The sequence below is a fragment of the Sinocyclocheilus anshuiensis genome, unplaced genomic scaffold (assembly GCF_001515605.1).
Source record: "Sinocyclocheilus anshuiensis isolate Anshui unplaced genomic scaffold, SAMN03320099.WGS_v1.1 scaffold380, whole genome shotgun sequence".
NCBI lineage: Eukaryota > Metazoa > Chordata > Actinopteri > Cypriniformes > Cyprinidae > Sinocyclocheilus > Sinocyclocheilus anshuiensis.
Genome location: NW_015557081.1, coordinates 349,897 through 375,343, shown reverse-complemented (window position 1 = coordinate 375,343; position 25,447 = coordinate 349,897). Strand labels below are relative to the sequence as shown.

Sequence of the window (25,447 nt, the reverse complement as noted above, 5' to 3'; positions counted from 1 at the left end):
TTTATATATATATATATATATATATATATATATATATATTTGAAGAAAATAGTGTATACATAAACCCACAAGGAAGGCTGGCAGGTGAATTATTTACCATTATGCTAAGCCAGCAGGATAGTGGTATTCTAAGCCAATGTGCTTACCAACTGAGAAAAACTACGAAGAATTGTTAGTTTTAGTTGTTTTGGTTATACAATACAAGACATTCATCAGCATATTTATATGGTTGAGACCACATACATAAAGTGATTTTGTAAGATTTTTCAGATCAAGAAAAGCTCTTTCAGCCAGTAGGATTCTGTCTTTGATAGGATCTTGCATGACACTGGCCACACTCAGTTTTTTATCCATCCTACACTTTTCTCTTGCTTCTAGTACTCCCAGTGCACATGCTGATATAACACCCATAATCAGATTGTGATCCAGCCATCCAAATGAATTGAGCTGCAGTGTAATTTTTCCTGTTATAGAGACATTTTATAGCGTTTATCAGTTTTATGCAAACATTAATGGCTTTTATGTCTCATTCAGATATGGTAATTGGATTATGTTATTCTTGTGTGAGGAGGGCAATTGGTGAGAAAAGGAGGTGATAATCAGATAGGGAAAGAGATACAGAAGAATGAAAAACATGAGGGATTGCTGCCTCACCTTCGTCATGTGATGTGTGAGCTTGTAAATAATTGCCATTGCTTGTTTTGGCCTTGCTTTCTACAGATCCCTAGACTGTTGAGTTTAAAGCCGAACCGAGGGCCAGTATCTGGAGGCACCATAGTTAACATCACCGGCAGCAACCTGGATGCGGGCAGCAATGTCTCAATCATGTTTAAAGACCAGCAGTGCACCTATCAAAGGTAGGGTTGAATGGAAAGGTACAGCGCACTGCCCTTTGAGATGTCATCGTGCTTTTTGGTTAGTTTGCCGGTCATTCAAAGCCTCTGCCGGATCCAAACCACCAAAGAAAGGCAATACTGATCTTAAGAGCTTGAGAGTTTCTGATCTCTAATCAATAACATCAATAGCCTTCATATGAACAGAAGATTAAATTAGGTCGAGTATGCTTTGCTTTAATGGTAATACTCTTTACAGCCACATAAAACCAACAAAACCAACTCTTTAAAGGGGTCCCATTATGCTTTTTTTACAAAGTCTTGATTTTGTTTTGGGGGTGTACTGATTAGCAGCACTCGGCGCCTGGTTGGGAAATGTCATGCCCCTTACCATAGCCGCATGCTGCGAGCTTCAGTGTAAATATTGCATCAAAATCAAATAAATTTGAGCACGATTTAAACTCGGATGATTGTAACCACTCTAAGTTCGTCTGCCTTGGGAAAGCTAGCGTGTCTCCGACATAGTGATAACACTCCTTGCCTTCTCTAGTGCAGCTCAACCAGGTCTCATCCCATTCGTCGATATTTGTGATATCACAAATCCTGAAAAATATGCATTGTAGTCCAAAAACGAGTCGTTCGTTGTAGTTTTTGAAAAGTGATTTCTGTTAAATAAAATATCTCCTTTTGAAGTGGACTTTGAACTTTGTAACTTTGCAGATCTTTTTTATGCTCAAACAGCAACATTACAGACTAACTAAAGTTGAAAAAGTGAAAAAGCATAATAGGACCCCTTTAATAATACAAAACCAATTAACTGAACCAATTCTTAAAGCAGGTATCAATACATTTATAATAGATTAAATTTTTTCAATTTTTCCATTTTTTGAATTGAAAGTTTAATTTAGTATAAAACTCTTAAATATTGAAAAGTGTAAAGAACGTCTACTCATACACTGTTTTTTTTTCTGTTTGACAAAACAGGCGAGGAGGACAGTGGATAACGTGTCGTTCTCACACCTCTATGCAAGGCTACGGAAACGTGTCCGTATCGGTGTTTGTGGATAAAGCCCACATTCACAAAGATCTCAAGTTTGAGTATGTGGAGGACCCCACTATCACCAAATTTGAACCTGAGTGGAGCATTTTCAGGTGTGTGTACTACAAAGCCAGTTTTAAGACAAGGCCGTTGGGGAAACAGCCCATAATTTTGCCCCCAGACCGTGCAATTTTTCAAATTGATTATCATTATGAACTTTTTATGGTTAAAAATGTATGCACTGTTGATTTTAATCTAATAAAAATATCTAAAGATTATTGTAAAGAACCTCACAAAGTGAATATTTAACAAACATGGTGTTGTTTTCACAGTGGCAACACACCAGTGACTGTGACCGGGACAAACCTGGACATCATTCAGACTCCTCTCATCAGAGCCAAGTATAAGAACTTGGAGACTGTCAACGTAAGTGCAAACATTTTCCACAGTAAACGATCACTCAGCCTTCACCTAACCTGAGGCAAGTGAACTGGAATGACCATTAGCAGACTATTCCCCCTGCTCCAATCACCTGTGTCGACTGTGCACCATTGGATCCGGGACAGTAGCTGCATAAAAGAGGGAAATAAGGAGAGAGAGAGACAAAGAAACAGACAGAGAACAGGAAAACTGGAAGGTCTCAGCAGCAGTAGCAGCAATGTTCCCATTGTGCGGGAAAGAGGAGAATGCCGTAACACAGGGTGGATGCATAGACAAGGATATCATGTTCCCCGTCTTCAGAATGGACCCAAAGAGCCATAGGAGGCTACACTCAGTGAGATCTGATTGAAAGGCAACAGAGACAAAAGAGCGTAATGTTATCTCTGGCACGTATCTCACACATGGCCGCATTTAGCATCTGGGCTGCGATATGATTAGGCTTTGGCACACTGCTCCTCAAAGCACGGCAGAAAAAAGTCATACCCTACCTTGCAGTCTCTGAAAGAAGTTGTTTGTGGAGTGCAAGACGTCTCATATCCTTGTTTGTAATGCGATCGCTCATAAGTAGTCTGAAAAGAGTTTGACCAGACTTTGTGCGGTGAAGAAAAAAAGGTAACCTGAAATCTATTTGATCTTGAACAATTCCACCCGTTGCAACCTACTATAAGAAGCCTTTGTGATAGAGGAAGTGAAGGTTCGACTGCCTGGCTGCTACAGCTTTGAGAGGAATCCAATTAAAATGACTGGAGATATCTGTAGGGATGTTTTTGATGGCGAGTCTGCTGTCTGGCTATTTTAACAGCCAACTGCAAAGCACTGTGGGTTCACAAAACTTAAGGGTCTTGTCTGGCTTTTTATTTATACACTTCAAAGTGAATGCATATATAGGTTTGAATAAACCTATGCCATAAGTTTGCATTTAATAAACCTGACCTGTTAATAAAAAAGAAGGGGGAAAAGTAAAGAAGTGGACTAAGAAACACTGACTTCCTGTAAATAATGATGTGTACAGAATGAGATTAAGTAGTCAAAGGCCTGATAACCACATTTAGCTGCAGTATGTATATGTGACCTATGTGAGCGAAAGAAGAGAGATGAAGACAGACAGAGAGTCAAGGAGAGATGACAATGTCAAATCTCTCTCAGGGAAGTGCGGTTATTTATCCGTTGATGAGTCACCAGCACTGTAGGCACAATCACAGTGTGGCCATTTTAAAAGTGCTAATTTAGTGCTGCTTTGTTGAGACAAAACCTCTTTTGTAGGAAGTTGTGGTTAAATCCAGGTATTTTTATTCATGCATAACTGATTAAAACAGTTTTAATCTGAATTAATGTTTGTAATGTAAATGGAGTATAGTTTATTTTATTCTAAATTGCACATGGACTGCAAATGACTTATTGAATGTTCAATGTCATCTGTTTCCCCTTACCAGATATGTCAGGTTCTGAGTCCCACCACTATGCAGTGCATGGCCCCAGAGCTTCCCTACAGTCTAAGCAGGCAAAAGGAAGTTCCAGAGAGACCCGATGAGTTCGGCTTCATCCTGGACAACGTTCAGTCTGTGCTGGCCCTCAACAACACCAACTTCATCTACTACCCAAATCCAGTATTTGAACTGCTCAGTGTGTCTGGGGTCCAGGAGCTCAAGCCAGGGTCTCCCATCATACTCAAGGTAAATCAAGCATTTACATAAATTTCAGCATTGTTGGTCTTTCAGTTGTCCATTGCAGTTACCAAATTTTGTGAATGTGATTTTCAGGGTAGAAACTTCCTCCCTCCAGCCCCGGGTGGCAACGGGAAGCTTAACTACACTGTTCTGATTGGAGACAAACCTTGCACATTAACTGTATCAGATACTCAACTGCTCTGCGAATCGCCTAATCTGACGGGGCGACATAAGGTTCTGGTAAGCTGCTGAATACTGGGGCGCATATCCATTTTTCTCAGTGAACTAATGCTTTGGGGACTTTGTGGTTATTGTACTTTCTGAGAAGTTGGCAAAGAAATAGAAAATACCTCAATAAGAATTATTAGAGCTAAAAAACCTAATAAAAACATGTTATGCTTCTCAGTGGATACTTTAGGTGGCTGCCTGCTTGTTGACAGTCGTGTGAAGTGAAAGTGCTGCAAACCTTTACAGCCATGAACTCACAAAAGAAACAGACACATTGTTACCCTCTGCTGTTGGGTCATTATGACACAATAACAACAAATAAAATAGATTTCCTCCATCTTTAGATGTATATTGATCTGCTTCGAATGGTAGCTCAGGTTATTGAACAAGATACCAGTCTGCCAATTTTACCTACTACAAAGTATTGGATTCATTCAAATCTTCACAAAATGTGCTTCATTTTAGGCCCGTGTAGGTGGCATCGAGTTCTCTCCAGGTGTGGTCCACATCACCTCTGACAGCCCCCTCAGCAGCACCGCCGTCATCAGCATTGCTGGGGCAGGAGGCCTCCTCATCTTCTTCATCGTCATTGTCCTCATTGCCTACAAGCGCAAATCCCGTGAGAGTGACCTCACTCTCAAGCGCCTGCAGATGCAGATGGACAACCTGGAGTCCAGAGTAGCCTTGGAGTGCAAGGAGGGTAAGTAGTTGGGAAGTGGTTTGACTCTGGAGTAAAAAGGTGATGTCAGTACAGAATGTGAGTCAGAATTTGCACAATCCAGTATGATCAAAATGATCAAAATACTTCATAAACCGCCTCTGCAACATTTGCACAGATTATATGTTTCCAAGAAGTATTTAGTGATCTCAATCTATTTGTTCTCCGTGTTTTGTGTCTTCCACAGCATTTGCAGAGCTGCAGACAGATATTCACGAGCTGACCAGCGATCTGGACGGAGCTGGTATTCCATTCTTAGACTACCGCACATACACAATGCGAGTCCTGTTTCCTGGCATTGAGGAGCACCCTGTCCTTAGAGACCTGGAGGTAATCTAACAATTTTATTGATGCAAAAATGTTTTGTGAAATAACAAATTTGCATCCAAAGGGCCCTTTACTGAGTTTCTGAGATGCACATACATACATTTGCATATTCATGTATGCATGTAATTACTGCACATTGTACCTGTGTGAGGAACAGTCACAGTGATGGCTGCTAAGTATATTTTTTTTCTTTCTGTTTTTCGGTTCTGAAGGACTAACAGCACAGTGGGGTTGTTGGGAATTAAAGCTGTCACTGTGCTGTTTGTGTTCACCCTCAGTAAACAAAAGGCAGCAGCTCTCATTATAATCTACATGCGTGCTCTCTCGCTCTCCCTCACTCATTTTTTTCTTAAAATAATGAGCTGCTCTCTGATTCACAATCAGTCTTTCGTTAATAACAGTAATGACATGCAACTCAACTGTTTTTTTTTTCTGAGTGTGGGGAACAGAATTAAAATCCAACACAGGGTACACTGAGCTACGGGTTATTTACGCCCCGCTAAGACAGTGATGGACAGTTTTAATTGAATCACACACATTTCTTCAGCCAACATATGAGCCATAACTTACCTGCTTATGCCAGCTGAGCTCTGGTTCTAATCAGCTATATCAATTAAGACTTAATTGGAATAAACGTCCCCTCTCTCTGGAAAAGTTTATTGTAAAATCACAGCTAATGACAGGAATCGTCTCGAGATTTTGACAGGTGTTTAATGATTATTGATGAAAGCAAATGGCATCAAATGATGTCATGAGGTCTCTGCGTGGTTAAGTGTTTGTCATCAGGTATTCTAAGTGCACAATAAATGCATTTTAACCCAGTGAGCAGCTGTTATTAGATGTAAGCTTTTCATTTGTATCCTGGATTATTTAGCCTTAGGTTTGCTTTTTTTATTTGTTTAAATGCCTGTGGGTGTTTCATTGGACACTAGCAGAGGATGCTGTAGGCAAATAAGCCTAGCTGAAGTTTAAGTGAGCATTCTTAAACATGACAAAAATAACATTTGACAGTTGTGATAAGTTGGTTAGCTCTGAAGGGAAGGCTACTTAAAGTCAAATACAACAATTTAAATAAAATATTCTCTTTTTTCTTAACATTAACTAATGAATTGTGCAAAGTAAGAACAAGAATGTGAATGTATAAAGCAAATGGTATCATAAATATGTTGATGCTGTATAAATATGCTGGTGAATTATCACATTCAGGCTGTGAAATGTCATCTGTTTGTAACCATTTTTTCTGCAGGTGCCAGGTTACAGACAGGAACAGGTGGAAAAGGGCCTAAAACTGTTTGGACAGCTTATCAACAACAAGGTTTTCCTGCTGTCCTTCATCCGAACCCTAGAGTCTCAGAGAGGCTTCTCCATGCGAGACCGCGGTAACGTCGCCTCCTTGATCATGACCGTTTTGCAAAGTAAACTGGAGTATGCAACGGACGTGCTCAAACACCTGCTGTCTGACCTCATTGACAAGAACCTGGAAAGCAAGAACCATCCCAAACTCTTACTCAGAAGGTACTAGACACATTTTACATGAAGAGTCATCTTAAATAATCTAGCCCTGCAGTCCAGTGGGTTTTGCTGATTATAAATGCCCCTCAAGTGAGTGTAATCAACAGAGCACCTGTTCTACATTTTGGAATCATTTCAATCTGCCTGATTCTAATTATAGTCAACTTCATAAACGAGAGCAGATGACCTCTGCAAATTGTCTGTGATACGTGGACTCTAGTGCACTGAATGGGAGTAATTGTATTTGGGGACATCAAAATGCACACTTTCTCTCCCAAACATGTAATGCACTGACATGCTCATCATTGAATTGTAATTAGGATTGATTCGTTTGAGATCCAATTAACAGTGCACTAAAAACCTACTGAATGTTCTTGGGAGATATGTGAACCTCAATTCCCCATGCAATCAACACCTTTGTGTCTCTGGATTCTAACAGCATAGAGGACAATATTATTACCATACCATATTGATTTTTAATTAATTTCACTCTTTTGAACACTTCTAATGTTTCTTTAATTTTTCTTAATATTCTAGCGATCGATTTATAAAGTTAGTTGACTGACACTTCTGATATTTTTGCTAACTGAAACTACTGGGATGAAAAAATAGAGTGTTTTCAGAGCAAAATAATGACATGAAATACAACTTAATGTATAGGTCAAAAGAAGCTTGCTAATAGCGGTAGGCTGATCATGTGACAACTACAAGAGGAGCTCCTTGACTGAATCATAACTGATTCAACACCCTTGATTACAGGCGTGATTAATTGAAACAAGCAAACGGAAGTTTAATTGCACAAAGAGCTGCTGTGCATATTAGCGGAAAATAAGAGATTTTTCTTTGTTTCAGTCAGGCTTCTGTCAGAGTCAAAACCAACCCTGTCACCTTTTTGTATGCACCCGAAACATCTGCACTTTGTGATGGATGTTTGCTACAATGTCTCATCATGACCTAGCTTTCAACCAGTGGCTCTCAACACGTTCTGCTTCAGGCTCCAGATTCAACATTTTACAAAAATTCTTTATTGTATAAAAATTATCATTAAAAAGAAACACTGAAATTTATTAAACCATGAAGTATGTAGATGAGAAGCACCGTTTTAGTCCATATATTTCAATGGATTAGACCCTCACGGGTATATAGAGCGATCTTCACCACATGGAACCTGTCTAACCTCCAGCAACTGCTTAGGAAAGGACGATACAGAGCACTGGGCCAGAACAGAGAAGCTTAAGCTGTTGTCTGAGAATAATTTTCTCATCCCTGTATCTCTTTCACTGCATGATTTCTAAATCTGTGTTTAAAATGCAGAGAAGCAGGACATCTTTGGCAGAAGCCTCCAACCAGCTTTCGTTTCCCCATTTCCAAGAAAGCGCTTGCGACGGCCGCCCCATCTGTCCAGCCTCAACCTGAGTTCACAAGCACACACTGGCTAACTAACTAATGGGCGGCTTCTAGAACCATCTGTCGTATTTCTCCTTCTCCCTCGCTCCCTGCAGCCCACGCTCCTCATCTACGAATAAAAATAACCTCTCAGATCATGTAGCCTATTTTCTCTATATGTATGGCATCAGTGAAGTCCACGTGGGTCTCCTGTTCCTGCATATGCTCGTACACATATTTTTACTCAGCCATTTAGTGACCAACACGTTCGTGCACACTTTCATACACATACACACACAGTCAGGCAGAGCTGAATAGAAGTCCTGTGATTATTCTCAGGGGATAATCCTTAGTGAAGGGGGACCATGGTTACGCAGCGGGACCCGACAGTGCACCGAGCGGACAATCTTCTCCACGTGAGGCGGAGTGCAAAATTGAAATTATTGCTGGTTTCAAGCTGCGTTCTTTAACATGCATGCATTAAGGAGGGGGAGTTTGTTTCAACAGACGATTGTTTGGTTAAGAAAATAAAGCCTATGATGCTGCAACATGAATAACGTCAGCTCATTATCCAGGTGTGTGTCTGTTCCTGGCCAGCTTTTAGCTGAAGCATAGTTTCAATTTCATAGCATGCTGAGGCTAACTCTCAGTAAAACCTTTACTCAGTCAACCCCACACACTTAGCAACCCATTTAAATCTATGAACTTGTTTACAAGATGCATTTTCTGCATATAACACACATTTGCAGTGCAGTATCTGTCATAGGGTGACAGTTCTCATTTTTGCAGGGTGTCTGGAATCATAAACCACTCTCAGGTCCTCGAAGTTGGCAGAGCTGGCTGTTCACATCCATTTGCGGTGGCAGAAAGCAGCATCAAATGTAATTGGCCTTTGCTGTATGCGAGAGATGATGAGGAAGATAGAAGCTCTTTCCTCTCCCTCTTTCTCTTGTTTAAGGAGCGTAGCTCCAATGTGCCTCTTTGCACATTCGACGTGGCGGAATCCTCCAGCAGATTTTGCTTCGTTCCACTACGAAATGGCTGTTTAATCAGGGGAAACTAAGCACCAAGTGCTGCCCACATCCCATTCCTCACCGCTGGATGGGCATCACTTTTCCTACCTCCCTAAACCAAAGCCAAACAAGCGCTCGCTCTCTGTGCCAGTGATATGTGACATAAGGATTTGGGGGACAGTGATAGTTGGTTGCTCTTGGCGCTGTGGCAAAGTTATGGAGAGGTTGTGCCAGGATTGTCTGGCAACGAGGCTACTTATTCCCCCTCCGGTGAGCCGAGAGGTAACACAGGATATGGGTAAGTGAGTTTATGGGGTCTTGCCAAAAATAATTACCATCAAACCAGCCGATAGCACAAGAAAGAGAAAGCTTAATGGGAATAACAGTACACCTAGGCAAGAAGGTGGCAAAAAGCTGTTTTCTTCTTTTATCTGTTTTTTTATACTGCGGTCCATCTCCAGGTTTTCCCCCGCCTACCGTTTCTCTTGTAATTGGTCCAGGCATTGAGAACAGTCAGGAGTGAGGATGATCACAGGGCAGTGTTAGGATGGAGATGAAAGGAAAAATGAAACGTGACCCTGTTGACCCCTGGACCTGTCCTCCTTTGGCCCACTCAAGGCAGTGGCTACAAAACAAGGGGACACTAATCCTTTCCAGGTGTTGCGCCAGCTTAGCGGGCACACGCAGACACGAATATGTGCACATGTACACAGTACTGCGCAGCGGCAGGACTCAATACGGTAGCGGGACAGTGGGAATGCAGGTGGCAGCTGGGATACAGGGAGCTGCAGAGGAGGCGTAGACGCACACACACCACAATGCTGTAATCCTGAAATATTGATGCTCTGTGCCATGGCTCATTGCAGGGCGCCTTGGCAATTCACCAGCTCCCTCTGGCACACACAGGCTGGAGACACCGGATCCACGTTATATTGAGTTTCACTTTGTTATAGCTATTATGTATGTACATCTCTCATGCCGGATCAGAGCCTGTGGTGCAAGCGAAGGTGTTAGCCAATCATGATGTACTCCGATGCACACCAGCTTTCCATTCAGCCACCCTTTATTGTAACCTGATCCATTTCTAGCTCAATGGCCGGACTGTGGGGGGGAGGAAATGAGTCCGGTCTTATTCCAGGCCAGAGCAGGTTCACTTGGCATCAATCCAGCCGGATCATTTAAAGGCTTTTAATTGGGTTTCTTGTATTAGGGTCTTGTGGATTATTGTGGTAATAAAGACAGCCTGCAGATTGGGGCTATAGATTCCAGAGCGCAATTCATGTTCCAGCAACTATGTTTGTTTAACAAAGTCCTATTCATTAGGAGACACTGTCCTTTGTGAAGTGAATTTTTCATGGTCGTGGTAATCGCATTTGTGCGTGACACTCACAGTGATAATCATGGCTTTCTGCTGCTTTTATTTATTTATTTATTTATTTACTCTGTTTATTTGTTTGTTTTTCAGAACGGAGTCTGTGGCTGAGAAAATGCTCACAAATTGGTTCACTTTTCTGCTATACAAATTCCTCAAGGTAAGTGTGTGTGTGTGTGTGTGTGTTAGCACATATTCAGGTCTGGGCAGCCTAAATGTAATAATTAAGAATCAACCATTAAAATTGCTGAAGAATATTCAGATTAGCGGTTGGCCGATATGCAAAGAAAAGAGATCAGTCACCTTCAAGGTCATTTGGCACATGCACTGTTGAGCACAGAGGAATCAAGTTGAAGTCCTGTGGGAGCATTGGCAGTGATGCACTGCAGGTGTTTGACAGAGAGAGTGTGTGTGTCGTTGTGTATGAATATGTGTAGGTGTGTATGTACGTCTGTATGTGAGTGTGCCTGCATGCACTTTTAATCAAAGAGGGTTTAAAGTTGGCCAAGTCTTGCTGACTTCAGCGTTTTTCTGTTCCTATAATGAGACAGTCGGCTTAGCAGGTGCTGCTCAATTCTACATATAGCACTGTGACCATCAGCACCACCACGGTCCGCTCTAGCACTTGTCATTAATCTCTTAATAAACACATCTGCTGCAATCAGAACATGGCATGTGCAATGTCGCAAGTGTACAGAAATTTCCTGAATTCTGGAATGTACAAAGCAGGCAATAAATTCTGGAAGTCAAGGCTGTTTTGTCCAGTATGGTTTAACGGATTAGACCTGAGTGAATAAAGCCGAAACATCACTCGAGAGCTTCAGGATTCATTTAAGCTCAAATTGGACTCTACTGTAAGAGAAGGACTTTATTGTGACCTCATCCATGCGAAACCATAACATTATTATTGTAGTCACAGCACATTGATTTGAGTATTATTGAACAGTGCTTGACCAGCTGCCCAGACCACTAGTTGGTTTTATAGTCAATTTCTCATTTCAACAAGCATATTTTGCCTAAATTCAGCTAGAGACTGCAGTTCAGCTTAATTTCTAGCTCAGGGTCTTCAACATGGGGTCTACCAATTGTTGTTTGATCTTTGGTTTTTTTTTAACATTTAATTTTTTTCAAAAATGGTTAGCAGATAATGTTTATCTAAATGTTTCATTGTCCCTACCACATTAAAATGTGTGTAGTAAAATTAAAACAATGTTCAAGTAAAATAAAAATTATTTCTATTATTTTAATGGCTTTGTGATGTAAATGTACAGATGTGGCCATTAAGAATGCACAGTTTTTTTCCCACGGCATACCGCAATGAGTCATAATCATAACAAAATTTTAAGCCAGGCTAAAAATGCAACATTTTTTACAATAGTTAACAGTGGGTCCCAGCTCTGTCTGTCTGTCCACCAGGGATCGAGTTTAACTATTACTGAAATCCATATGAGTGAAATTGTTGCATCAGTTGAAATTGACACTAGTGCCACAACTGTAAAGCTCCTTTCAAAATGTCTATTACTGTTACTGAATGAGGGAATGACAGCCCACATTATCTGTAGGTGGTTGGTGTGAAATTTAAGAGAGTGAAAGTGACAGTGTCTTTTTTTTCCTCGTGAAGGAATGTGCCGGGGAGCCCCTCTTCTCTCTTTTCTGTGCTATAAAGCAACAAATGGAAAAAGGTCCCATCGACTCTATCACTGGAGAAGCCCGCTACTCACTCAGTGAAGACAAGCTCATCAGACAGCAAATTGATTACAAGACTCTGGTAAGGCTCTGAACCACACCGTGGATGAAGAAAGGAAAGAGGAACAGTTTTGGAAGGATAGAGAAGGAGAGGAGTAAAATAGGAATGAAGAAAAAGACGAGGATAAATGTGTGAGAAGGTGGCTAAGGAGCATGAAAGCATTCAGAAGCAGACAGGTGTGGAGATAGAGAGAAGGGTAAGGTAATTTGTTTGGGTTGACGCAGCATGCAATGCCCACAGTCTTCACGCCTGACAGGGAAAACGCAGGCTTGTTATGACCTTTGACCTGTCTGCTGTCCTGTGGTGATTGGCAGTGTTGTGTTTGGCTGGCCACTGTGACAGGCATGAGCTAAGCCCGTGTTGTCAGGGCTGCATGTATGCCAGGACGGGCTGTTTACTGGGACTGCACGTCAGGAGGATAATCTGTATTCTGTGTGAGACTAAGAAAACGAAAGAGGAGGAATGTGGCGAATAGTGTCATCTCTTGGCATCCGACCCATTCCTTTGAACACCGCACTGATTTGATGACTGTAGGAGCCGTTTCAGCTTCATCATTCTGTCCTCACTTCCAAAACACTTAAACGGCTGCAGACTGACCACAATACAAGCCACTACCAATAGCACATTCTGCCTTCTCTAGAAAGATATTGAGGACATTTTCCAGTCAATCATTTCTTACACAATAAGATATGAGTGGTTATGTTATACTGACCAATCAGCATCCACAACATTTTAGCACTGATTTGAAATCCTTCATAATATTTTTAATTCTTCTTCTACACATACTTCCTGTTATAACTTCAGGGCACCTACATACAGATCTTAGATCTGGATTAAAGTTTGGTTTTGGTTTCAATACGAAAGCTTTTCTGACAGTTTTTTTTTAGTCCAAGAAAGGGCTTAGCTCTGGCCTTTATTGTTTAGAGGTTATTCTGTGGGGAAACACGCTCTATCCCTTCTAAAGGTCTGACAAAGCCTTTCCTTACAGCCCACACACAGTGCATTTAATTGTATTGATTCTGGTTTTGGTCCTTCAGGAGAGTCCAAGTAAATGAGCTCTTTTGCAGTGTGTGGGTATTTTATTAACAGACGCCAACAAGGGCCTTCACAGCCTTTATATACCAACTATGAGCTATGTAATTATGTCTGATGATGATGACAGTACCATTGGTGGCATTAGTGATGGCTATCATGGGAGATGAGAAAAATTAGTTTTCATTGCATACTTTTGCAGGCTGAGGTGAGTGAGGTGACGGCTCCCTCAGGGTGGCCAATGGGCTTTTACGTTTGCGCCATTACACCTGCTGACTACGTTCACTAAAGTGCACCTTTACAGGTTTGACTAGACAACTGTCATCCATTAAAGTATGATATTTTAGGTGTTACGCATAGATCCTAGATCAGTCACTATAGCCTCAGTAGATATATAATGTACATGTTACAAGCTCTTCATATAGCTTGGTTAAACTTTTTAACAGAAATTTGTTCTCATGATTCTTCGCCTCACATACACGGATGCATTTTAGCATTCTTTAAACTCTCAATAAATTTCAAATCATGCAGAAAGATCATTTTACAGCCACATAAATATTCCTGTTTCTCCCACACGTGTGCTAATTGGTGTAATTTTGTTCTGTGTTGTGTAGGTGGTGAACTGCATGCATCCAGACAATGAGAAGAGCCCAGAGGTGCAGGTGAAGGTGCTGAACTGTGACACTATCAGCCAGGTGAAAGAGAAGATCTTGGACGCCATCTACAAGAACGTCCCCTCCTCGCACAGACCAAAAGCCTCTGACATGGACCTAGGTAAGACTAACATTAGATGCCTTTACCCTTTAAGATCTGTTTTCCTCATCAGCCCTTCATTTGCTCTTGGACAGGAGATTCAATGTGTGAATCAATGACATCGACTTTTGTGGAATGATGGGTCAAATGAAGGTTATTGGTGTTCATTATATCAATATTGGCCTATCTCAAAATCTGTTATTTCTCATTTGACAGACAGGGTCCTAGGGCATAATCGTAATAGAGGTTCCAATAATAAAGTCCATAAATTGCCCCTTATGGGATTCGAACCACTGACCGTGGGATTATTAGCCCAATTCTTTAAAAAACACTCCACTAGCAAAGACAGTTGGCATACACTTTTTATCCAAAGAGACATGAGACAAAGCCGGATCAATGCACCTATACTGTACATAAGTGGCTGACACAATCATATAATACACACTGAGGATCCGTGTCTCCTCTGGAATTTGAACTTCAGACCTTTGGAACTACAATTATGTTGTACACACACCTTCCATCTCCAAATTGCACATTTTGTTATTTGCCAGACACCACCTTATCCAAAGCCAAAAGCTTACAATACATTAATATCAAAGATGATCCATCTTAAATACCCCTTTTCTGGTTTAGTCTTGCTCAGAAGTGATTGAACATGCCAGTAAACATTGGTTTCATGATTAACTTTTGTATTGCAAAGCATGTTTTACATCTTCCAACCAAATTCCAACACCCTAACCCAAAGTCCATTGGAGATGCCGTAACTTTAAAGTTAATCTGTCCTGGTTTCTGGAGTTTGAACTGGCAACCTACTCATTACAACCCCAGCACTTTAACCACTAAGCTCTTCCCGCCTCCATGCATGTGTTAAACATACATGCTGTTAGAAAATATATAAACTGTGACAGTATGTGGGTTTATTTATACACGCCTAATTGACAGGTGGGAGCATCTCACAGGTATTGGGAGGCTGATCCGTGCAGATCTATTTTTCCACAAATTCCAAATGAGAATCTGATTGTTTATTCTGTACACTACTCCTTCCACACTGACTGGACTAATCTTTTTTTTTTTTGTTAGCATATATCTCAAGTCGTAGCATAACGCTAGTCTATCCATAAGGGATTAGGACCATGATAAGTGAAGAAATAATTTTACCCTCTTTGACAGGCTCTCCTGTGTAAAATGCTTTTATGGGCATTTTTATGGGCGTGTTGTTTTATTATTGTTTTATTTGGGGCGGAGAATTGGACGATGTCTGTGGGACTGTGTGTGAGTGTGTTGTAAGATAAAGCAATGGGCATCCCTGGTTGAGAGGAGGCATCTCGGCATTCCGTAAACGGATCTCAGGGTCTCCTGAGCCCCGGCACACTCTCTGGCCCTGATCCGGGGGCCAGATAAAGATAATGGGTAATAGGAATGAGGTAGCCTCCATCTCCTCGATCCCTCCGAGACAGATTGGACCGGAGTGTTTCTGTCCCTTGCCTTTGTTTTTAATTCTCTCTGTCACAGTCCCCTGAGGCCAAGTATGGAGGGAGGGAAGATAGAGGGAAAGAATGAGAGTGATGCAGACAAATCAATGCACTTCAGCCCATCTCAGTCTCTATTTTAACAATCTCTTTGGCTTTATTCTCTATCCAGCTATATCCTGCTGCTGTTGCTTTCAGCCCTATTTTATTTTATTTTCATTTCTATTCTGTCCTTTTCATTTCACTTTTATTAAGTTTATTTTCTTTTTTGTAGTTTCTAGTCACTTTTTTCTTTTTGTGTTTTTAGGTTTTCTCACATCTTTCTTTTATACTTTTTTTTTCTTTTCATTTGGTTTTTCTTCTAGTTTTGTTTTTCTTTTAGCTTCTATTCTTCCCTCTGTTTACTTTTCTGTTTGCACTTCGAGTCTAGGCTCATTTGCATGTTTATAGACAGCACTGTAGTGAGATATAAAACAATGGTCGGGCCTCTCCTGGAGATTTGAAGTTATTCTCATCACCCAGAGACATGTTTCATCATCTTGCTTGTGATTGCTGTTTTGCTTTTTTGGTTGGGATCAGAGCGAAAGATAGCAGCAGGCGGTGTGAAGAGGCCTCACTCCTCTAGCGTTCCAATCATACATTCATTTGCAGCGGAGGGGAGTCCAAAAAAAAGAATGAGAGAGACGTCTCTCTTGTTCCTGGCCATGTTATCCGTACATCACATTGCAAAGGGATATGTTTATTTCATTCAGCACTGATTCCCATCGCATCGCCGTTTCACGTTGCTGTTTTTGCTGAGGCTGCAGACTGTGGCTGGTGGGTGCTGAGGGGAGGGTGGGAGAATATCTTCGCCTTTGGTTGTGCATCTCTAGTGAGCTCAGTAACTACAATAAGAGCAAGCTCAGCGGGAGGCTTAACGCGGTCGATCAGGGCCGTTTGGGCTCAGGATGCTCGGCCCACTACAGATGAAAAAGGAAGTGACTTTCAACAGTGGCTGTAATCACGCCCATCGATCCACTGGCCACGAAGGCCCGGCTCTCTAACAAAGGGCAGAAGAGATTAATTTACCTTTCCTTTCCTTCCTCCCTTTCTCAAATGCTCCTTCACGTACCCTTATTTTCTCTCTCGTTTTTATGTCTTTCTCCTGCTCTCTCTCAGTATAGGCTTTGTCCCTTGCCTCTTTTCTTCTATTGTTCCTTTTCGTTTTTAAGTTTAAAGAAAGTCATTTTTTAGCTCTACTTTTTCTTTCAAAGCTGAAGAAAGAGAATCATTTTTAAGATTACTGTATACTATAAATAGCAGTAAATTTATAATCACAATAGGAGTGTCTGCTTGAATGTGAAAGCTTAAAGTGGCTTAATGCATTGAAAATATTGCTTGTTCAAAAACCAAAAAAAAAAAGAATTGCTGCGGTTTGCTAAAGTTTTTGTGTTTGGAATACTTTCTGTGTCCAATTAACTTTAGTGACGTGACGTGGCCAAGTATGGTGACCCATACTTGGAATTAGTGCTCTGCATTTTAACCCATCCAAAGTGGACACACAGCAGTGAACACACACACCGTGAACACACACCCGGAGCAGTGTGTGTGTTTTAATTAATATTAAATTAATATCAATTAATATTCAGAGGCAACTATACAAGTTATTTCACTCTGTAAACAGTTAATATCTTTAATGCTATAATTTAATTTAATATAATTTAATGTAAGATTCCGTGTTCATTAGGAACAGATGACATTGTATCATTGAAACATACATATTCTTGTAAAGCTGCATTGAAACAATCTCTGTTGTAAAAAGTGATATACAAATATATGTGAATGGAATTTAATTGGTTCTGCTGCACTTTCAAGTATTAATCACTGGATGTTGTCATTGCAGAGTGGCGTCAAGGCAGAGTAGTACGAGTCATCCTTCAAGATGAAGATGTTACGACAAAGATTGAGGGTGACTGGAAAAGACTCAACATGCTGACTCACTACCAGGTAAGATCCTGTGTGTGTAGTATTCATGACCAGACACGTTTCCATGTAAACTTATTCCTGTAACGAGGTGTTCAGTTTTAGATTTTTATACAGTCCAAGACATGAATGCTTCAGAAGGGGTGCATTCTTTCTTCTTTCTATCATCCCTACCATCTACTTCAAGGCTTCTTGTGAGAAAAATTGTTGAAGAGGTTGTTTGCTGTTTTAGACTGAAATCTTTTTCAGTTAGTGTATAGAAAGATATCTGCTGTCACAAAAGATTGTTTTGAGCCTTTGAAATCTATCTTAAATCAGAAGGAGGACAAGCATTGTACCTGCTGGTTTCTATTTAAAGCAGCATCTCCAGATGTCCCAGTACATTTAATCTGACAGCAGTGGGATGCAGGTGCAGGTGGATCTGTAGCTTGACACCCGGTTTAGATGATCTAGCTAATGACTTTTGATAAACAGCTCTCTGCGTGATATGATTTTTGACGTGGTCTTTCAATAATAGTGCAGATTCTGACAGAGTAACTAATACTGGAACAAAGAGATTTGAATGCGAGATGAATGTCTTTCATGAAGCTCAGAAGTGTAATGCTCTATTTATGTTCGTCTCAGATGAAACAAGGAACCTTTATGAGGTGATTAGCACAAAAAAGGATGAGCAGAGAAAAGATACTCTGTGAGGGTAATTGCTTTTGTTGGTGTGTCTTAGTTTATCTAGTTTAGGGAAACATACACACTGTTAACATTCATTGCATCTCAGCCCTATCGAACACTTTTATGCCCCCGTTGACCTATATAATAGGGTGCAGTCAAGGCACATTCAGGTCATTTAGAAAACCTACTCTGACTGACAGATCTCCAACGTGGTGGACAGGGACCATCGAGTTTCAGGGGTCAGGTATGGCAACGCTGTCTCAGCAGGGGACTGATAAAATCTGTCTATCTGCAATTATATAAACACTCAAAATGTGAGAACTGGGAGGGGCAGTTTAGGGTGGAGAGGAGACAGGCGGCGCTTCATTACGGTGTAAATAATTTCCTCTGTAAGCCGCCCTCCAAATGAGCTTTTTGAGAGAGTAGTCTGCACAGTACTCAAATTAAATGTCATGGGGCGGCGCATGGGTGCAGGGCTGCAAGCGGCAGGATGGATTAACTGTTGATTGGAATCGGAGATGAGATAATGAAGACAGAAGTTAATTCATTTTCAGTCGGGGAGGGCATGCTATCCTTGACAAAAAACCTATCAGACACCTTAAGCCTGTTAAGAGTTGCTGAAGGGGGGAAAGAGACCCTCTGTGCACCCCGTACCATTTTCCATTTCTTCATTGCTGTCCTTGCACCAAATGCGTGTTCATGACAGACTTCCTTTCATTTGTAATGGCACCGAATTCCCTTGTTTAGTATAGTAAACAACACGAAAAGTCGTACAGTGTCACACTAAATCATTAAGGATCCTCTGTGCATTTCTAATGTATATCTCAAGTCATCTTTGATACTTTCCTCCAAATCGAGGTGCTACAAATGCATCTGGCTCTGACATTAATTCTTTGATGTCTTCTTAGGAAGCTTCACATTGGGGTTGTATAAGCCCCATCTCGGATATCTGACGTGTCTGAATGCTATCAGGAACACAGAGACTCTCTTAAAGCGTAAACTTGCCCGCAGAGGAAAGATAAAAGAGAAAATCTCGCTGTTTTATAAAAAGCCCCTTTTCAGGGAAATATAGCCCTTGTCTGAAGTATCCTTTCACACAGTCATTCATCTATACTGAGGTGTGTTTGATTCTGTTGAAGTTTGGACGGCTGTCCTCATGGGCCGCGGCAGTAAACGAGGACGACTTCATGTTGAGTTTGTCCGGGGAGAAAAGAGGTTAAGAGTGTAAAAATAATGTCCTAATGGTCTGTGAAGCCCATATTCTCCCTCCTGCTGTGGTTTGGGTCCCCATGCAGTTCTGAGCCCACATCATCTAGATCTACAGTCACCTCAATTAACCCTGTAAGTGCCGCAGGCATCCAATGGCAAATTATGTGGATGGAGGGATGTGTGGTTGGGTAGTAGAGGCCCCCATGTGTTAATTGAATTTGGCTTGCTAAGGCTTACTGTGGTTAGCAGTTGCTGAGGCATATAGTTAAATAGCCCGACCCATCCCACCGGAAGGGACTTATTGAAATGGAAGCAGATTATCCCATCCCGTCCCTCACTCATGCAGTTTAACATTTACCTAGATGAGAAATAAAATATTTTTGGACCAATGACCCAAACTCTATGCAACCATTAAGGTGCTGAAGACATCATAATTGTTTTTTAAAGACGTCTGAAATTTTGTGTAGGATAATCTTTGTTTCTTTGTCCGCAGGTGCCTGATAATGCTGTGGTAGCTCTCGTACCAAAGCAGGTCACCGCATACAACTCTGTGAACAACTCCACGGTCTCCAGAACCTCTGCTAGCAAATATGGTTTGTGTTTGTCAACTTTTTTTCTAATTCTAAAATGCATCCAATATCTCCGAAACAAAACGTACGGCACACTATATAAAACAATAATCAACTGACTAAAGTTTCTACAGCAGGGTAGGGTAACATTCCACCTGAGCTGCACTAAGAACAGAAAAGTAATATAAAAAACAGTCTTGTCATCTCACAGGGAGGTAAGAGATGTTAAATGTGTATCGTCTCAGCCACTCACAAAAGAGAACAGGAACAAAGCTCAAACGGAATTACGTGGAGAGAGCCGAGATAGTCTGGCAGCATACAAAGGTAAACGCAAGCGGCAACCTCCCGCTCTCTCTCGTGAAGCCAACACGGAAGTGACAAACTGTAATTCGTCAACTGGCCGCTAGTGGCTGGCTGCAAAAGGGAGTCAATCCCATAGACTCCCCATGTTAAAATGCCCAACTTTACAGCAGAAAAAAACATGTTTACAGCCTGGTTCAAAAAATTATTTTGGTCTATATAGCTAATTTTGCCCTTCATGACAACTGTGAGGGGGGTGAATTTTTTTATAACTCATCTGTTTAAATTATATTAAGCCTTAAAGTTCTGCATAATTAAGGGCGTGGCCACTTGAGTGACGAGCTAGGTGGGCGTGGTTTCAGCAACCAGCTCCTGTCTCTTTGCCCATTTTCGATTATCCGGGAGTGACGCGCTGCCAAGATGGTGACGGCCGCCTCCGCCCACTTTGAGCTTCAAAAACACTCTTCGGAAGCCAACGGGTGACGTCACGGACACTACGTCCATGTTTTTATACAGTCTATGGGTAAAAGCAGGGAAAATGAGTCTCTTTGCACTTGATTTCCCTCCTGAGACTCTGAATCATTCCCTGTCATTCGCCCACCATCAGTCCCTCGTACGATTGGGTCTGATAAAGCGCAAGATCAAAGCTCAGGGCCGTCCGAGCACTCCAAATAGACATCAAATAGACCATTGAAATCATCTCATCTCCATATACTTTCCTGCACTCTAAATGAGCCTTATAGAAGAGAGAGAGGGAGTGTGACTGATGGGAAAGATAGAAAAAAAATGCCATACATCACTTTACTCTTTCAGAATTAGCTTCAAACGACATTGAGGCTCTTCTAACAGGTTCAGCAAGAGACACGTTTTGAAACACCTGGAAAGACATTTTGTGAGACCTTTGTGAGGCTGGTTATTAATTAGATCTCTACTAAATATAGGCTACGTTCACACAGTCAGTGCTTATAATGAACAATTTGTGCTACAGATAACTTGTTTGGTTAATACAGCATATATCAACACTCACTCTCAAAATTTGGTCAAGTCTTGAATATTTGAACTCCAAATTGAGGCGGTGTGAACATAGCCACACCGAGATCAGCACCAGGGGAAGACATGCAAATATACACACTCAACATAATTCCTTTTTTTGTTTGTCATCCTCTCTGTTATTGCCCATTAAGGTGTTATTGTCTTTCTTTATCAGGATCCTCCTCCTCTTCTCTCTCTGCTTCTTTCCCCTGGAAAGATTGATTTCTGTTGCATCTGCCACTGTGAACCGTTTTTTTATCTTACCAAATCAGGCCTTTGCCAATCAATTTTTTTTCACACTGTGTAAACAATCATTGAGCTCTGTTTTTTTTTAAATGTCATGGCTGATCTCTCCCTATTGGCTGAAGCATGAATATTTCATCTGGCCTGACACCTGTTCGATTTTGCAAAAGTGAGCAAACGCGCACGTTCGCCAGAGAGAAAGTGCGCAGGAGAGCGAGGGATGAAAAATTAAGGATCCGTACGTTCTAAATTATTCATATCCAATCTCGAGTACTGCACAACAAAAGGCAATGTGTTTTGTACAGATAGGAACAGATTTGAACAGCTGCATGGGACATTTGTCAGCAAAGGAAGATTGAGGAGGAACCGCCATCTGATGGGTCTTTGTCTTTTCACTCCAACAGAAAACATGATCAAGTACACGGGCAGTCCGGACAGCCTGCGTTCCCGCACACCCATGATCACACCTGACCTGGAGAGCGGCGTCAAGGTGTGGCATCTGGTGAAGAACCATGAGCATGGAGACCAGAAGGAGGGAGACCGTGGCAGCAAGATGGTCTCGGAGATCTACTTGACCAGACTGTTGGCCACCAAGGTAAGCTCTGCCACCATGTTTAATATTCCAGCCATTAGACACATGCCAGAACGTATTGAACGGCCCCGAAAAGGGTTGAAGTTGTCAACAGATCTAATCCTTCCTGAAACAGGCGAAGCTTCTAGAATGAGATCAAATGGCAAGATTGTGGAGTTAGTGACTGTCACAAGAGGCCACAGTGTCAGATGGTTCATGTTCATGCTGTTTGCTCCAGACTGCAGTTTGTCTGTTTTTTTCCATTAGTTTCACGCTGACTGACTTGACGTCACAGCAACAGCAGAGCTGGTAAACAGAGTACTGATTCCTCACTACCAGAAAAGCATAGTGCTTCAAGGACATCAGGAAGCTGAAGAAATGGAATAGAAGGTTTTGTTTGATTAAGCAGGCATCAATATTACTATAGATCATTATTCAAATCCATAACCCTCAGAGTTGTACTTTGGCACTCAAGTCATCCTGTACTGTAAACCTAAAAACATAGCAGTTTATTGATGACAGTTGTGCTATGACTTTTATAAATAACTGGACGATCCACAAAGGGAAGATTCACAAAGAAAAGAAACCCCATAGTTGTGACTTAGTGTTTGGTTAAACTTGGATGTGAAGGCCCCTGTCCATGTTTTCTTAAAGGCTGGGAAACTGAAGTACTTGCACAGAAATCTGCTTTTTGCAGAACTGCATGTGTCTATGATTCTGACCATCAAGAAATGTTCCTGATGTAACCAAGCTGGAGTGTCACACAACTTTTTTCGAACACACACAAGCCCTAGTGATTACCTTACTCCGCTTGCAGACTGTGTCATATTTTTAGATGGATTATTTCTGTGAAATAACCAGTTTATCGCAGACACCATCTCTCTTGGTGAAAAATGATTGGTGTGACAGCACAGTAATTGACTGTTTGGCTTTCACCCCTGCAATAAATACCAGTGATCTGCCTGGGGTGCTGATGCTTTCCGCATTCGGTCCATCAGCATCTCTGAGGATGGGTGAGCTTTACCTTTTTCCATCTCCCTCCATTATGCCAGGCTTTATTTAATCTTTCTTCCTCTACCGTTCTGTCTTTTGCACTTTTCCCTCCTCTTTCTGTTTGCAATTACACAAATGTTCTTTCCTCACCAGATCACTTGAAGTTTAATGCTTCTACGACTGCCTGCCTGTGTCTGATAGCATGCTTTTAAGTGCGCTATAATGACCAGGTACATTTCAAACGGCTGCAAATAGCCACTTTGGTTTCTGGGCGACTAATGATGATGTCAGTCGTCACACAGGATGACACCTGTCAGAACCCTCGCAGCCATCCCTGTTGCCAGCCTCCTGCAGCTGTCGCTGCGTTGATACAGGACGCGAGTGAGAAATATGTATTTTCATCTTCATAGGGAAAAGATAAGCTGTCAGGGATCTGGGACACAGTAGAATTATTGTCGTGATTGTCAGCTAACGGGATTTTTTTCTTCTTCCCCGTCGACTCTTGCCGTCTGCTCAAACGGAAATAGGATTTTGTGTGCTGTGCCTTGTGCACACCTCATCCGGATGCGAAGCCGGTGCTGGCTGCGAGATATTTTCCTCTCTCTCTCTCTTCCGTGCATCCTATCAGTTCTTTCATTACAAGTGGATTAGATTCTGTCGTCTTCTCTCCTTCTTAGACTCACCGCCATTAAATCAAATTAGGGTCAATGGTGCAGGGTGGACGTTAATCCATCCGCACAAAGCAGCTTAGGCAGAATCGCTTCCGTTACGTGATATTAAAGGTGAACTTCAAAGTAACACTTTCACTATCAAAGAGCTTGATTCAGGAACGCTGGTTTCGATGGTGGGATTACTGGCAGGTGGCCCACAAATACTCATAAACACAGATAACTGTTCTGAGAAACACAGCAGCTCATGTCATTGCTAAATATCAGGGTCTTCATATATGGCCTGCCTCTGTAATGCTGGTAACACAAGTGTATTTGTCATTTAAATAAAGCATAGGACAGAGTGAATTGGATGGGATGGATGAAAATTAACCCTGTTCTCCATTTCTTTGTGGTTCCTCAGGGCACTCTACAGAAGTTTGTGGATGACCTGTTTGAGACCATCTTCAGCACAGCACACAGAGGAAGTGCCCTTCCTCTCGCTATCAAGTACATGTTTGACTTCCTGGATGAGCAGGCCGACAAGCACAACATTCACGACCCGCACGTCAGACACACATGGAAGAGCAACTGGTAAGAGGCCTCATAACCTCATAGTATTATATAATTTTGAATAAAATGTATATATGAAAAATAGGTCCATATATAATACAACCTAAATTAAAACGAAACTGAAATGGAAAACTATAGTAACAGACCCATAAAAGCAGATACCTTGACACTGCCACTAATGTAGCTGTTACCATGGACATCACTATGGCAATGAGTATGAGAGGAATTAATAGCGCTCGTTTCCAAATTAATTTCACCCAACCAATTTAGAGGCACGTCCCAATGGTGGAAGGGGGTTGTGGGGGTTAAATAAACAACTAGCAGATCGAGTGAGAAAGGAAGAGGGGGTGGAGTGGATAAGAGGGGAAAGGAAAGCTTGGCATTACATTTAATGAGTGGTAATCTATCATTAGCCTCTGCCAACGTCCCATCACGCACCACCCCAAAGGGCTATGGGGGGTTGAAGCGATGATATCGATGTGAGGGCACGGCAGGGGGGCGGTGGGTACAGTCCCTATTTGCTGTTTTATAGACCTAATTTCTCCCCGTCTCACCCCGCAGTGTGTTTCAGGGCCATTTGAGAGCGTTAAGTGTTTTGGAGAGCACAGAGGGTCACTCTTGCATTGCACATTAATGGAATCGTTCTCGCAAAGAGTGGAACGTTAAATAGTGATTTATCATCTCACACTCATCGCCGGGCATTACAGCCTGATGCCACTGCGGCATCTGTGATATTTTTTAATGCGCGTGAGAGGGTCTTCTACAGGACTAATGTACTGCTACCCAGCTTTTTGCTGACAACTAATGTCTCTCACAGAGAATGAAATAGCTCCATTTTCAGATATTGTGCACAAAACAACAGGCTCAGCTTTATTTGTGCGGCTAGATGTGCTGCTGCCACCACACAGGCCGTTAATTGGACCAGAGCCGTGGATGGGGCATATTTGCTGTCTGTAGAGGATTTTAACACTCTAAAGCTAAATGCTTTTGGCCCAATTATTATTGTTCTTAATGGGGAAGTGAAATTATTTGTGCGAGGTGCAGTGAGGGGTTTCTCGTTTTGATTGATTTTGCAAATGAGAGACTTCCAGACAATCCAGATGGCAACTTAAGATGTCCGAGTCTCTTCCTTATCCTCTTATCTG

At 41.7% G+C, this 25,447-nt stretch overlaps 1 protein-coding gene across 1 annotated transcript in view; it reads left to right on the top strand.

The window, feature by feature from the left end:
* LOC107676920 (plexin-A4-like) overlaps positions 1 to 25,447 on the top strand; it is a 246,745-nt gene that overhangs the window by 208,895 nt on the left and 12,403 nt on the right. The window contains 15 exon segments of the mRNA XM_016471659.1: positions 721 to 857; positions 1,818 to 1,985; positions 2,205 to 2,298; positions 3,747 to 3,986; positions 4,074 to 4,220; positions 4,674 to 4,908; positions 5,114 to 5,256; positions 6,500 to 6,768; positions 10,630 to 10,696; positions 12,158 to 12,304; positions 13,930 to 14,089; positions 17,420 to 17,523; positions 19,868 to 19,967; positions 21,923 to 22,113; positions 24,154 to 24,323. Of these exon segments, the coding sequence (XP_016327145.1) occupies positions 721 to 857; positions 1,818 to 1,985; positions 2,205 to 2,298; positions 3,747 to 3,986; positions 4,074 to 4,220; positions 4,674 to 4,908; positions 5,114 to 5,256; positions 6,500 to 6,768; positions 10,630 to 10,696; positions 12,158 to 12,304; positions 13,930 to 14,089; positions 17,420 to 17,523; positions 19,868 to 19,967; positions 21,923 to 22,113; positions 24,154 to 24,323 (2,372 nt within the window).